This window comes from Cyprinus carpio, chromosome B8, assembly GCF_018340385.1.
Source record: "Cyprinus carpio isolate SPL01 chromosome B8, ASM1834038v1, whole genome shotgun sequence".
NCBI lineage: Eukaryota > Metazoa > Chordata > Actinopteri > Cypriniformes > Cyprinidae > Cyprinus > Cyprinus carpio.
In genome coordinates this window covers 7,394,022-7,406,969 of record NC_056604.1, presented here as the reverse complement: position 1 = coordinate 7,406,969, position 12,948 = coordinate 7,394,022, and the positions used below count along the sequence as shown (strand labels likewise).

Below are 12,948 nucleotides of genomic sequence, written 5' to 3'. Positions count from 1 at the left end.
ATAAGACTCATTTCGTTCATGAATGACTCGTTTTTAATGAATCATTTTAGCGAGTGATTCACTGAATCACTTTTAACACTAAAGTACTGCACCGAGGGGCCACCAAATGAATCTTATATATATATATATATAAACTGATTAAAAAGATTCGAATAACTGGGATGATTCAAAGGTCACACCAATCACGCGAAAGTGTGTCAAAAACGGGTCGTATTGTCTTTCTGAATGGCTTTGTGGCTGCTGACTGGAAATTTCTGGTTGCTTAACACATCACTGTAACCTGAGTTGAGGAAGTTCTGACGTTTGCTTCCTTAATTTTTTTGTCCCTATCTTGAAATCCCAGGATTGCAAAAATGGGCATTTACTTTCACTTGCTTTCAGTTAAACCCGTTCGCGCATTAAAGCGGTTCAGTCTGCAGGGTGAAGCGGAGCAGAGATGGGAGACAGTCCGGATGAAACCACCGCATTAATTAAAAACAAACCAGCTCGACTCAGGTGACTCCAGCGTTCATTTGTCCTGCTTTGCTTTCGATTTATGCTGTCTCAAACCAACTTTATTTTATGGGTTTCGTGCATTTATTCGATTGTTTATATTTTCTAGACATGGAAAGCTCTTCCTTGCGGTGTTTTCAGCTGTTCTGGGCAATTTCAATTTTGGGTTTGCCTTAGTGTTCCCCTCCCCTGTCATCCCCCAGCTTCAAAAGGGTAATGACCCTCGGCTGCAAATGGACATCCATCAGATATCATGGTTTGGTGTAAGATCATTAATGTGTCTAAAGATATGGAAGATGTTTTCAGGTATAAACATACAGTAAAAATACATATTTGTAACGAGTTTCTCTTTTGTTTATTAGTCAATTTTCACCCTTGGAGCAGCCTTAGGGGGTGTTAGTGCCATGGTGCTGAATGACAGAGTTGGGAGAAAAATAAGCATCATGTTGTCAGGAGTACCATCTGTTGTAGGTCTCCTTGTGATGGGGGCCGCACAAAACTTTTGGATGTTATTATGGGGCCGATTTCTGACTGGCATCGCAGGTGGAATCACTGCTGGATCTATTCCTGTAAGTTTTCTGTTAGTCCATCTTGTTTATAGAGATAGCAATATTAATTCTACAGTGCCACTGCAAACATTTTTTTTTTGTTGTTGTTGTTTTTTAGTGAGTTTGCAGTCTGATTTAAATCTTATTAGATAAAATGCTGGATGGCATGTAATAATGATAATTTATATTGTCAATAAGCATGTCTGTTGGTTGCATGCAAAAACAAAAACAGTGTAACTATTAATTTTACGAACAAATGAGAACTGAATGAATCAGGTGACTCCCAGAGACTTAAATTTGTTAGTTATTTCTGCAGGTTTTAAAAAGGTCTTAAATCAGAGCAGAAAGTCTTAAATTGATAAAATCATGGCATTAAATGTTGCCTGCATTGCTTAAAATTAATCTCTTCCTGCAGTATTTTTCTTTTGCTTTCCAATATAAATATCTAAACATCCTTAAATGAAGTTATATTGACTTGAGATTCAAAATGAAGAAATTAAGTTTTGTTTTCTTAAAAAAATATAGTTTGTTTAACACGCAAATATCTGGTACAGTAAAAGTTATTTTCATGTTCTAGTGTTTGGGAGCAGATGTATTCAAGCCTTAAGTTATTTTTTATCATGGAGATCAGTAGGAAGTTGTATCAAACTTTGAAGTGTTGCTGAAGCAACTCATTGTAGGCTCCCTAGACATTTACATTCCTTATTATATTTAAAGAAAACATTGACATAAAAAGAAAATTTCAAATTTACCTTCATAATCCTGCATAAACCCTGTATTAGTTTGAATCCGAGATATTTCTTGATTTATATATCTCAATTTTAAGTCGCTTTGGATAAAAGCGTCTGCTAAATGAATAAATGTAAATGTAATTAGCTGAATCCATGAGATCTGATTCGCTTACTGCCTGCTTGTTTGTGTGACGTGTTGTTAGATATAGCCTACAAATAAGAATTTCATTGTAACATATGAGATTTTAATTAAAGGGTTACTCCACCGCAAAATGAAAGTTTTGTCATTAATCACTTATCCCCATGTCGTTCCAAACCCGTAAAAGCTTTAAAATTTAAGATATTTTGGATGAAAACCTGGAGGCTTGAAACGGTCCCATAGACTGCCAAATAAATAACAGTGTCAGGGTCCATAAAAGGTATGAAAGTCATCGTCACAATACTCCATCTGCCATCAGATGTGCAAACTGGGTTATATGAAGCGACAGAAAAACATTTTTGTAAGCGAAGAAAACAAAAATAACGACTTTATTCAATAATTCCTTTGTCAACGGTCTCCTCTGTGTCTCTCCATATCACTGTATGCTGTGTATGCTCTTCTGTGTTATCCGCGTCACAAGGATGCGCTGTTTTATTTCAAAACAAAGCTAAATACACGTAGAAACCTTGAAAGCCATCCTTGTGGCACGGATGAAATGGAGTATCCCTATAAAGAAACGTCATAATACATTAGTGGTTGCAGTTTTGTGCCTAATGGATCTCATTAACATCAGCTGATATCTTTTCACACAGGTGTATGTGTCAGAGATTTCACACCCGTCTGTGAGGGGTGCGCTGGGTTCGTGTCCCCAGATCACAGCTGTCTTTGGAAGTCTAGCACTTTACGCTTTTGGTGAGAGAGCTCATATTTCTCGGGTTGTTTTGGGTGTATGATGAAACACACTTTCTCCAACACAGATACATTATCCTATATGTCCTTTAAAATTATGCTATTTTATCTTCTCTCTCCAGGCTTAGTTTTGCCGTGGAGGTGGCTGGCTGTGGCTGGGGAGATCCCTGTCATTATCATGATGATTTTGCTTTGCTTCATGCCTACCTCCCCACGTTACCATATCATGAAAGGAAACAGAGCAAGAGCAGTTAAATCGCTAGAATGGCTCAGAGGCCCCAATTCTGATTACTTGACCGAGTTCAATAAGATTGAGCGCAGTATCAATTCTCAGGTAAAATGCACATTGCGGTGGATTACATCATGCTATCAGGGTGGTTTGCCATAGCATTATAAGGTCATGCAGATAGAATTCAATACGAAAAAATAGGATCAATTGTATTTCACTGATTTTTTTAATCAGATTTTTTGTTGCATATTAACAAAGCATGTCTTACAATCTATTTCAAAGATGTTGGTCGTTTGCTGCAGTATTGCAGGGGGCTGCCAATTAAAGCTTGGAATAAAACAAAAATTTAAATATGCATTATATAAAAATAGAATATTAAATGACTTGCATGTTCTCTCCAACAGGGCGTTCAATGGAGTGACCTTAAAACACGGTCATACTATAAACCAATTCTTATCTCAGTCGTCATGAGATTCCTACAGCAGATGACTGGTATAACCCCAATTCTGGTATATCTGGAGCCCATCTTCCACATGACAGCTATATCACTGGTAAGTTTCAAAGATTCATTCACTCACAATGTGAAATACCTGAAAGCGCATTTATCCATCTAAAAAATGTGATGTTTCATTGCCATTCAGGAACCGAAATATGATGCAGCATTAGTGGGAGCTGTAAGATTGATGTCTGTTGCCATTGCAGCCAGTTTGATGGACAAAGCAGGTCGAAAAGCTCTTCTGTTCACCTCAGGTTTGTGTAGAATTAACAAAAGTATTAAATTTGGTAAATATAATTCATTGGAAGAAATACCTAAAACACATTCATCTTTTATCCTTTCAGGATTTTTGATGTATATAGCCATGCTTTCAATGACTATGTACACTCACAAAACACAGTGCAACCATGGCAATCTTACTGTAACTGAGGGCTTGAAGAGCACTTATGGGGGCTTAACAGGCCCTGCGTTCGATCCAATAACTCTAATTCCTCTAATAAGCGCTATGGTCATCATATTTGGTAAGTTTCACTTTGACTTACTGTAGAAGCTTTTTGTGGATCTCATAAATGACAAATAAGGAAACGGTTGATTATTACGACACTTCAGTTAAAGTCACACATTAAAAATTGGAAATGGCTTTTTTTGTTTGTTTAAATAGAGAAACAATCATTTTGGCAACACGACTGGATTACATCACTTTTAGAAATAGTTCTAGTTTTATTTCCTCATGTAAAATAAAATAACGTCACTGAAATCTCCCATACAGGTTATGCTATGGGTTGGGGACCAATCACATGGCTGCTAATGTCAGAGATTCTACCTTTGGGTGCCCGTGGTGTAGCATCTGGTTTGTGCGTTGGTGTTAGCTGGATCACAGCCTTTGTTCTGACACAACTCTTCATGCATGTGGTGGTGAGCTAATGCTCTTTTTTACACACATAGAAACAGGAATTGGAAAAACACCTATTTTTAACTTACCTAATAGCACATACAACAACATGATCCTTGTTCAAGATCATTAAAAGATAATTCAAGCTTCTGTTGAGAATACTCATGTTATACATGATTATATTTCTTCTGATTTTTTTTTATTTTTTTGATTGTTTCAATTTCTGTTATTTTTCATATACATAGTTGTGTGAGCTTTTCATAAGTATAGCTATAAAACGCAAACTTGACAACATATATCTTTTCATATAGGAGGCCTATGGACTCTTTGCACCTTTCCTGTTCTTCAGTGTCGTCTCTGTAGTGAATATAATTTTCACTGCTAAATGTGTGCCAGAAACTAAAGGCCGGACTCTGGAGGAGATAGAGAACTTTTTCAGGACTGGCCGAACCTTCACAATTCTTGATTCTTGAAATGTCCATTTTTGACTTAGGCAGCAATGCTGTGGCACTATTTAATCTACAGAGCCACAACAAAAGAAATTATGTTTTACTCAAGTTGTGAGTCTGCTGTCTGAGTTGAATGTGATGAGATAAAACGACTGGGTGGTGCCAAATAATACACATTTATATATTGCACTGTCTTTATGTATATTTAGATATATGAGCGACGTAATGGCTTTATGAATGTTACTCTGATGTAAATACATTAATATGTAAAATCTGTCCAATGTACATTTATTATAAGGATGTACTGTATATGAGCGCACACTCATGTGAAGTATATCAATAAATGTGTGTATGTATATACTGAATATATATGGTCTTTGTCATTCTCTCAGTTATATGAACATGTGACTGGGCACTTCACTTCTCTTTCATTGTTCCGTAATTGTTTTCATCAGTGTGACCATGACCAAACTAAACCTTTATTGCACAAAATGTGTTTGTCCAGGAACACAAGTACAATGATATGGAGAAGTTCCTATGGGTGTGGACCACAAATAGAATTGAGCAAGACTTCAGTTAAATAAATTCTGGCTTTTGTCATGTGCTGATACATACATAAAGATTTTTGATCATTAATTGTTTATCACTGTACTTGATGTTATAGCTATGCACTAAAATAATTATCTCGTATTTATATTTAGTGTTATTTATTTTTATTTTTTTTCAAACAACTAAATTATTCTCCAACATCCTTACCAATTAATTGCATATGCTTTCTTATCAGTAATCATATTTTTCAAACAAAACTTTGCCGTTTGAAAGAGAACAGGTTTGATAAGATCCTCTTTCTGCTTTCATATTGTATGATGCCACGGTGCTTCCTGTACATGTGTTACATATTTGTACATGGTGAAAATTTGTCAAAACACCTAGTTGGTATGCAGTGCATTATTTATCTAACAGACAAATATACATTATTTTTATTTGCCACTTCTCAGACACTGAACTAATTTTCTTACACCAATGAATTGGAGATTTAGGTATAGCCAATATACTGTTATTAATATATTGTTACTTTTAAATTAAATTTAATTACAATAATAATAAAAAAAGAAATATAGGTTATTAACTATTTTTATTGTGAAAGAATTAAAAGGTCAACTGAGTTCATTTGACCTCAATATCTCATCATGTAACCCAATTCTCAATGGCTCTTATATCTGAGTTAAGTTGCTTATGTGCACAAAAAGCCTTTAAGGAAAAATCATGTGATAAATGTTTGGCTTAAGCTGATTTATTGGTTTCCATTTAGTGAAGGGTTCCCAAAAATGTTAATATATAACTACGTGCACAAGACTGACATTATATAGCATATGCTTTATATAGGCTAAGGATGTTATTTCTTACATTACACACTCGGGAAGACCAAATATTTCATAAATATGTATATTAACAGGGTTGTATATAATTTATTTATTCATGAGTGAATGTGTTAATGTTTTATTTATAAATAAAACGGTTGTTTCTCCATACAATGTGAGGAAACATTTTAATTAATTGTGAAACTTACGTTGTGAATATTAATAAAATAAACGTTGATTTAAAATAAATGATGATTTAACAGTCAAACAATATATTTTAAAAGCACTAGCCTAGACGTTTAAAACCTTATAAAAATCACTATTCCAGTGTCCTGGCTTCACGAACTCACCGGATTGCATTGAACGTTTTAATTCCCGTTGATTTTTACGTAACACTCTGTAAAGTGGCTGCAGCCAGAAGAACAAGAAGTCGCCATCAGCACCGGGTTACTCAAGAGAACTGAGGAACCCCCTCCAGTGAGTTTCATAATTAGGTTGTGTAAGGGGCACGTTACGTATGAGGGCTTTAGAAGCCAGCGGGCTACAAATGCACTTCCTTGCCGCACTGAAAACATTGATTTAACCGCCAACTCGAACTGTGAACCAACCATGAAAACGAAGAGGGAGAAAGTAATTGGAAGTCAAGTCATTTCAGCCGAACTTGTGGCTGGACTACTACTCAGCGTGGCGTATAGAATGTGTTCCAGTTTGGCCTTTTCCTCAGAGGTGGGTCTTTACGTGTGTAAAATCATGGGATTGTATAACGTGTTGTTTGTAAATGTTAATAAGCGAAAGGCAAAAAAAAAAACAAAGTTTTGTGTTAAAATGAATGCTAAATGACAAACAATGTTTCCTTTACAAAAAATACCAGGGTACTACTATAGTTTAGTATCCGATAAAATACAATACTACAGCTTTTAAACTGGAAGAAATTAACAGTGAAAGTCATTTGGGGAAGTTAACAATTTCTCGTACTACTTGGGGTCTGAATGGAACAGAACGCTTGGGTCTCGAGAGACGCGTTACTTAACACGCGTTATAAAAACGCGACGCGTTCCGTCTTAATGAGACGGAGCTGCTAAGAATTTTTTCATAATGGTTATATTATAATGTTTATTATATATATTTTTTGTAGTTGCCATAACCGTAGTAATTATTGGGCATCTTGGCGGAAATTATTGTTACTGTGATAATACTTTTGTAACGCGTTATACGCTCTTGTGTTGCAGGGTGAAAGCGTCAGTGACGCAAGCGCGCAGTTTGAATTAACGCGCTCACTCGTATGTGTGTGGGTCGCCAGTAATATTAAGTTCATTTTCTTCAAAAGCAACAACCATCCACTTTCACTGTCTGCTCATTCCGTCTCAAGGCTTGTTGTAAGTGCAATGCAAATACACACATATGCCTGCATATATTCTCTTGAAACTTTAGGAGAAATATTTTCTAGGTAATCGAGAGTTTATCCCGTTTGTCAGGTGATCTAAAATGTACTTCACATGGTAAATAAACTGGTTTTATTCGAATTAAAATATTATTTAATATGGCTAAATTAACCACTATATTAGGCTAGATTAGACCAACAAATGTTATTTTAAAGTTGGTAAGTTACTCCTTACAGTTACTCAATACGTCTGGGGTTAGTAAGGTGTAATTTTAATGAATACTTTTATTTATCAAGGATGCATTAAATGAATCAAAAGTGATTTCTGAAGGATCATGTGACACTGAAGAGTAACAGAGTATATGACTGGTGAAAATTCAGCTTTGCATGACAGGAATAAATTACATTTTGAAATATATTATAACAGTAAACAGTTATTTTAAATGCAATAATATTGCTGATCAAATAAATGCAGCCTTCGTGAGCATAGGAGACTTTTTTGAATACATTACAAAACTGACCCCCAACCTTTTGAAGTGTTCATATTTAAGTGTTGCATTATTGCATCAATTTAATATTTACTGTGACCTTGTATCAACATTTTGAAATATGAATTAAATGAACTGTTTTAAATGTCTTTCTATACAGGCCTTCCTTTCACTGTTGGGAGTCTGCAGAGAGGCACACATTCAAGGAACAGACTGCAGACATGTGTGTACTGTAACATGATGTGTGCATTTTAATATATTAAGTCACTTTGGTATAGTAATCATCTAAACATAAATGTAAAATGCAGTGCTCTCTGTTTTAATGCCATAAAACATCAAATGTTAGTTACATGCCGGTTAAATCCATAAATCTTGACTTTTCTCTCCAGCTTCCCATGGTGGATATGGCGGTGTTCTTGTTCTTTCTTCTAAGCAGTTTGATTCTTTTGATCTTGGATCACAATCAGTTGAAAGGCTCTTTGAAACGATCTGAACTGCTCACTAAGCCCCAGAGGTTTTTCCTTCAAATGGATTTTTTTGCCAACTGCATTTGTGGCCTCATGTGGTTGGTTTTTCCAGGATGGCTTCTTGGGTCACAGGTAAAAATGTTTTTGTGCTCTGCATTTAACCCATCCAAAGTGCACACACTGTGAATACACACTAGGAGCAGTGGGCAGCCATTTATGCTGCGGCACCCGGGGAGCAGTTGGGGGTTTGGTGCCTTGCTCAAGGGCACCTTAGTCGTGGTATTGTCGGCCTGAGACTCGAACCCACAACCTTATGGTTGAAAAAGTGAAAGTCGTGACATTTGCCAAGTATAGTAGCCCATACTCGGAATTGGTGCTCTGCATTTAACCCATCCAAGTGCACACACACAGCAGTGAGAAATATACACACCGTGAACACACACCTGGAGCAGTGGGCAGCTATATATCCAGCGCCCGGGGAGCAACTGGGGGTTCAGTGCCTTGCTCAAGGGCAATTCAGCCATGGGTATTGAGGGTGGAAGAGAGCGCTGTTCATTCACTCCCCACCCACCTACATACAACTCCTGCCAGCACCGAGACTTAAACCTGCAACCTTCTGGTTACAAGTCCAATTCTCTAACCAACAGGCCTCAGCTGCCCCATATAATATATCAAGGATAGCAAAAGTTGTCATGTTGTCAGCTAAAATGCTTCTAGGTGGCATTGTCCATTAATGCATTGTGTATTCATCCATTGTAGATTAATGGATCTGAGGATCATCTTTATCTCACTCGGGCATTTGGAGCCATGATGGTTGGAGACAGTTTTGTTTCTTTTACCACACAGAAACAAATGGGAACCAATGAGGTATCTGTCTTCAGCAGCCGGGCTGTGGTATGTCATATCATCAGAACATATTACAACTTTTTAACATTGATTTTGCTCCAGCATGATTACATATTTAACAATCCTTTTGTGTTCAGAAACTGGGTACAACTTCTGTGTTGGGGGTCAAAATGACTTACATTGGTTTCCATTCAATTACCAAAAATCAGCAGTGTGAAAAATATTAAAGAGTCATCTAAAAACACAACCCTCTATTGTTGCTTGTCAGAGCAATATAATATATAAAAAATATAAAATATGCGAGAAATGTAATAAGTATCTTCTATATACAACAGTCTAGTAATTGAGATCCCAAATAACTAACCAAAAGCAACCACTGACATTTTTTTTTTTTGACCATGAATCTCAAATAGATACACACAATTATAATTGATTTTTGGCAAATTGCATGAAACCAATGGGGCTCAAAAGTTGTAACAATTGTACAGCCTTTCTAAAACACTTACATCTGTTAAAACTTTGCATGCACGTTCATGACCCTAAATGAAAATTATTCACAAAATTTCAAGAGGAAATGAATAGTTTAATAAATATTTCAAGCATTTTGAAAATCGAGTGTGGGACAAATGAACCTCAACACAACAGGAGGGTTAAGCATGTATGAATCTGTACTCATTTAGGGAACTTCCGCGGTTGTCATCTTCATGATCCACACCCAGCTCACCACATCGGCATGGAAAACCCCACATCTCTGTTTGGGTCTAGTAGGGGTCAGTCTCTGGGCTGGAAACTCCATCCTTGGCTACCTGAGCTCCAAAGACACGAAGACACAGTCAGTGAATGATATATACTGGCGTGCTGTACAGAGAAAAGACAGAAGACTTAATGTGCAATAGATATTTTGTCATATGCATATATATTATGACATCATTGTGTGCATTTCAATGCTTTATGATGTTTTTGACAACCTATACTGTAAATATAATTGTTTAATGAATATTAAATAGATGTATTCTTTTGTAAATAATGGTTCTTTTTAATTTATACTCATAAATATTGTAAACATTGAAAATATCACTTTCAATATGCAATGTAGATATGAACCGCCTCTTTTCACACATTCAGGTGTTGAGTCATTCTCCTGCAATAAAAACTGAAAAAATATGAATTGTGCATCAGAATCTTCTTTTATCTCTATTTTTTTATTTAACATCCTGTAGTTATTTAAACTTATTTTTTTGTTATTGTTTAGAATTATTCTAAATGTGTTCCTCAAAATGTTCTATCAAAATTGCCAGAGTTCATACACTGTGTTCTTTCTTTCTTTCTTTCTTTCTTTCCTCTGGCCAAGTGGCTCCATCTTCTATGGTCTCATTCTTTAGTTGATTGTCACTGGCAGCTTTATAAGTGTTTGGCAGTTGTTTGGTCTCTTTGGCAAGACCTGTGCGAGCAGTAACATTGACCTTAATTGAACTTTATTCCTCCTGCAATGGCCATGATGTTGTCCAACTTAACAAGACCGTGCAAAACCAAATAAATAGCTTTACCGTGCAGCTGAGATCTATTGACACCTCTAACAAACTGTGCCCAGTGCCTTCCACAAGAAATCTGCTTCAAGAGCACAATGTGTTTTAAATATGGCCACTTGATGGTGCTGTATACACGGAGATTAAAGCCTCTGGTTTTCCTAAAAACCATCAAGATGACAGTGCTGGTAAATTTACCATGAACTGCTGTTATTAAAATGCCATTTCTAAATTACATTTGGATAATCAGAACCAAAACTACTTTTGCTGTAGCATAATTATCCTTATAAGTTCTTTATCTTAGAAAATTAAGCAGTAAGATGGTTTTAAAGGCTTGGTTCAAGATGGCTGTTAATACAGTCCCTCTCTTTCTCATACATACTCGTAAAAGATTAGTTCACCAAAAAAATGAAAATTCTATCATCACTTACTCTCGTTTTGTTCCATTTTTTTTTATTGTAGAACAAAAAAGGAAAAAAATTCTAAAGAATTGAACTGGTTGCTCTTTTCCATGCGATTACAATTAATGACGTTTGAAGATTTCAAGCTTCAAAGTGCACAAAAAACATTAAAAGTACCATAAAATTAGCCCATACAAGTCTTCTGAAGTTCATATAGAAAATGAACCAAAATTAATGGATGGAAAGTAGACATAATTTATTATCGATTTTACATGGGGAAACATAATATATTCAGACATTGTAAAAAACCCTGAACTCCAAATGTAATAATATTGCATTTTTTGTGTATTTTTAAATAATATTTAATATATTTTTTTGTATTGATATTTACACACACACACACACACACACACATATATATATATATATGATATATATATATATATATATATATATATATATATATATTATATGTATTTATATAATATATATATACCTTATTTATTGATAATAAATTAATATTTGATCATATATGCTGTATTCATGATCCATACAGATAAATAAACCTGCGATTTTTCCCCCCACAAAAACAAGCCCCTTTAAGATTATTGGCATTAACTAATCTCATGCCTCATATTTGCTCCAAAGGACAGCAGGTTCCCACAAATCTATCTTTGTACCCACCCAGTTTTCCACTTGCAAAGGATGTTGTAAAGAATTACAACACATTTACTGTTTTACTATTTAGTCTATTTTATTGTTATTGACTTTTAACAAGACCTATAAGAAATCATTCGGGCACCCTGCATCTCATCTCCACTGTTACATGCAGCTAGATCGCTATTTGGTCTTGATTTAAACAGCTTTTCAGGCCTGCCTCCAGATATAGCATGTTAAAGGGGTGGACCTGACAATTGAGGGGTGTGTCATGACTGAATTGCCGGGGGACCTGTGATACAAATAATGCTAGAGAAATACCAGCACTTTTAGAGCACTGAGTGACACTTCTGTCTCAATGGGATAATTCAGCTTAATTCACCTACGCAAACCAAAATTCCTTCAAGGATGTGATCCTTCCAGTGTGCCATCACATTTCACAAATTTTTAGCACCAGAGAAGCTGCATATTTTATATATGGGTCTCACCTACAGCTATACATTTTTTGCTTGAAAAACTACCATACAGGATACAGTTCTTAGAAATTTTCAGGTCACGACCCCAACGTTGTGATGCCTGAAGTATCTCCGTTTGATTTGACTCATGGTTTCTTGGATAATCTTCAATAAATCTGTAATGTTTTGTTATGTCAATACAGGATGGAAACAGGCAGTCAAGCACAAGCTGTCTGTTTGGAAAGTGTGGCCACAGACCCAGTGCACAGCCATAGCTAAACCTCTCCATGAGAACAGCAAAATGACTTTGGCTGGAGAGTCCAGTCTCTATCAGATTAAAGTCTTCACTGTAACTGCTGAGCTCAGAAAGGGAAAGATTCATAAATCCAGCCAAAGCTGACGTCAACAAGAAAGAGAAACAGTAGGCTACAATGTGTTTATTTCAAAGTGGCTTTAACTGTCTTTTTATGTTTTATTTAAAATAATTTATCCACAAACTTCTGTATAAGTCCAAATACATTTTTTTGGTGACTTCTTGAAAATAGACTTCCAAGTAAAGAATAAATAAATGAATGAATTAAATAAATAATAAAAATCTAACTAGTTAGTTTGTGTTAGTTTTGGCGTTGGCAGTTGAATA

The 12,948-nt window shown here is 35.7% G+C and overlaps 2 protein-coding genes across 3 annotated transcripts; both read left to right on the top strand.

Annotated features, from left to right (window-relative positions):
• The first annotated feature begins 340 nt into the window (after positions 1–340).
• Positions 341–5,091, top strand: slc2a6 (solute carrier family 2 member 6). Its single transcript, XM_042729441.1, has 10 exons — positions 341–495; positions 602–755; positions 855–1,061; positions 2,564–2,663; positions 2,783–2,994; positions 3,294–3,440; positions 3,531–3,639; positions 3,730–3,906; positions 4,155–4,300; positions 4,589–5,091. The coding sequence occupies exons 1-10, from the start codon at positions 437–439 to the stop codon at positions 4,748–4,750; spliced, it is 1,473 nt and encodes a 490-aa protein (XP_042585375.1). The 5' UTR covers positions 341–436; the 3' UTR covers positions 4,751–5,091.
• A 1,330-nt stretch (positions 5,092–6,421) lies between these two features.
• LOC109107026 lies at positions 6,422–10,437 on the top strand. Of its 2 annotated transcripts, XM_042729439.1 has the most exons (6): positions 6,422–6,813; positions 7,317–7,463; positions 8,117–8,179; positions 8,346–8,555; positions 9,183–9,317; positions 9,950–10,437. In XM_042729439.1, the coding sequence occupies exons 1-6, from the start codon at positions 6,697–6,699 to the stop codon at positions 10,163–10,165; spliced, it is 888 nt and encodes a 295-aa protein (XP_042585373.1). In that variant the 5' UTR covers positions 6,422–6,696; the 3' UTR covers positions 10,166–10,437. The 2 variants fall into 2 exon arrangements, with proteins under 2 accessions (XP_042585373.1, XP_042585374.1); XM_042729440.1 differs by lacking the exon at positions 7,317–7,463.
• The last annotated feature ends 2,511 nt before the right edge of the window (positions 10,438–12,948 follow it).

What these genes read in the sequence shown, in the direction of transcription:
- slc2a6 (XM_042729441.1), top strand. Translation starts at nt 437, where the DNA reads ATGGGAGACAGTCCGGATGAAACCACCGCATTAATTAAAAACAAACCA. An exon ending in TCACTGCTGGATCTATTCCT is followed by an intron (nt 1,062 to 2,563) that starts GTAAGTTTTCTG and finishes CTTTTCACACAG; the next exon opens with GTGTATGTGTCAGAGATTTC. An exon ending in AGCGCAGTATCAATTCTCAG is followed by an intron (nt 2,995 to 3,293) that starts GTAAAATGCACA and finishes TCTCTCCAACAG; the next exon opens with GGCGTTCAATGGAGTGACCT.
- LOC109107026 (XM_042729439.1), top strand. Translation starts at nt 6,697, where the DNA reads ATGAAAACGAAGAGGGAGAAAGTAATTGGAAGTCAAGTCATTTCAGCC. An exon ending in ATTCCGTCTCAAGGCTTGTT is followed by an intron (nt 7,464 to 8,116) that starts GTAAGTGCAATG and finishes CTTTCTATACAG; the next exon opens with GCCTTCCTTTCACTGTTGGG. An exon ending in AAGGAACAGACTGCAGACAT is followed by an intron (nt 8,180 to 8,345) that starts GTGTGTACTGTA and finishes TTTTCTCTCCAG; the next exon opens with CTTCCCATGGTGGATATGGC.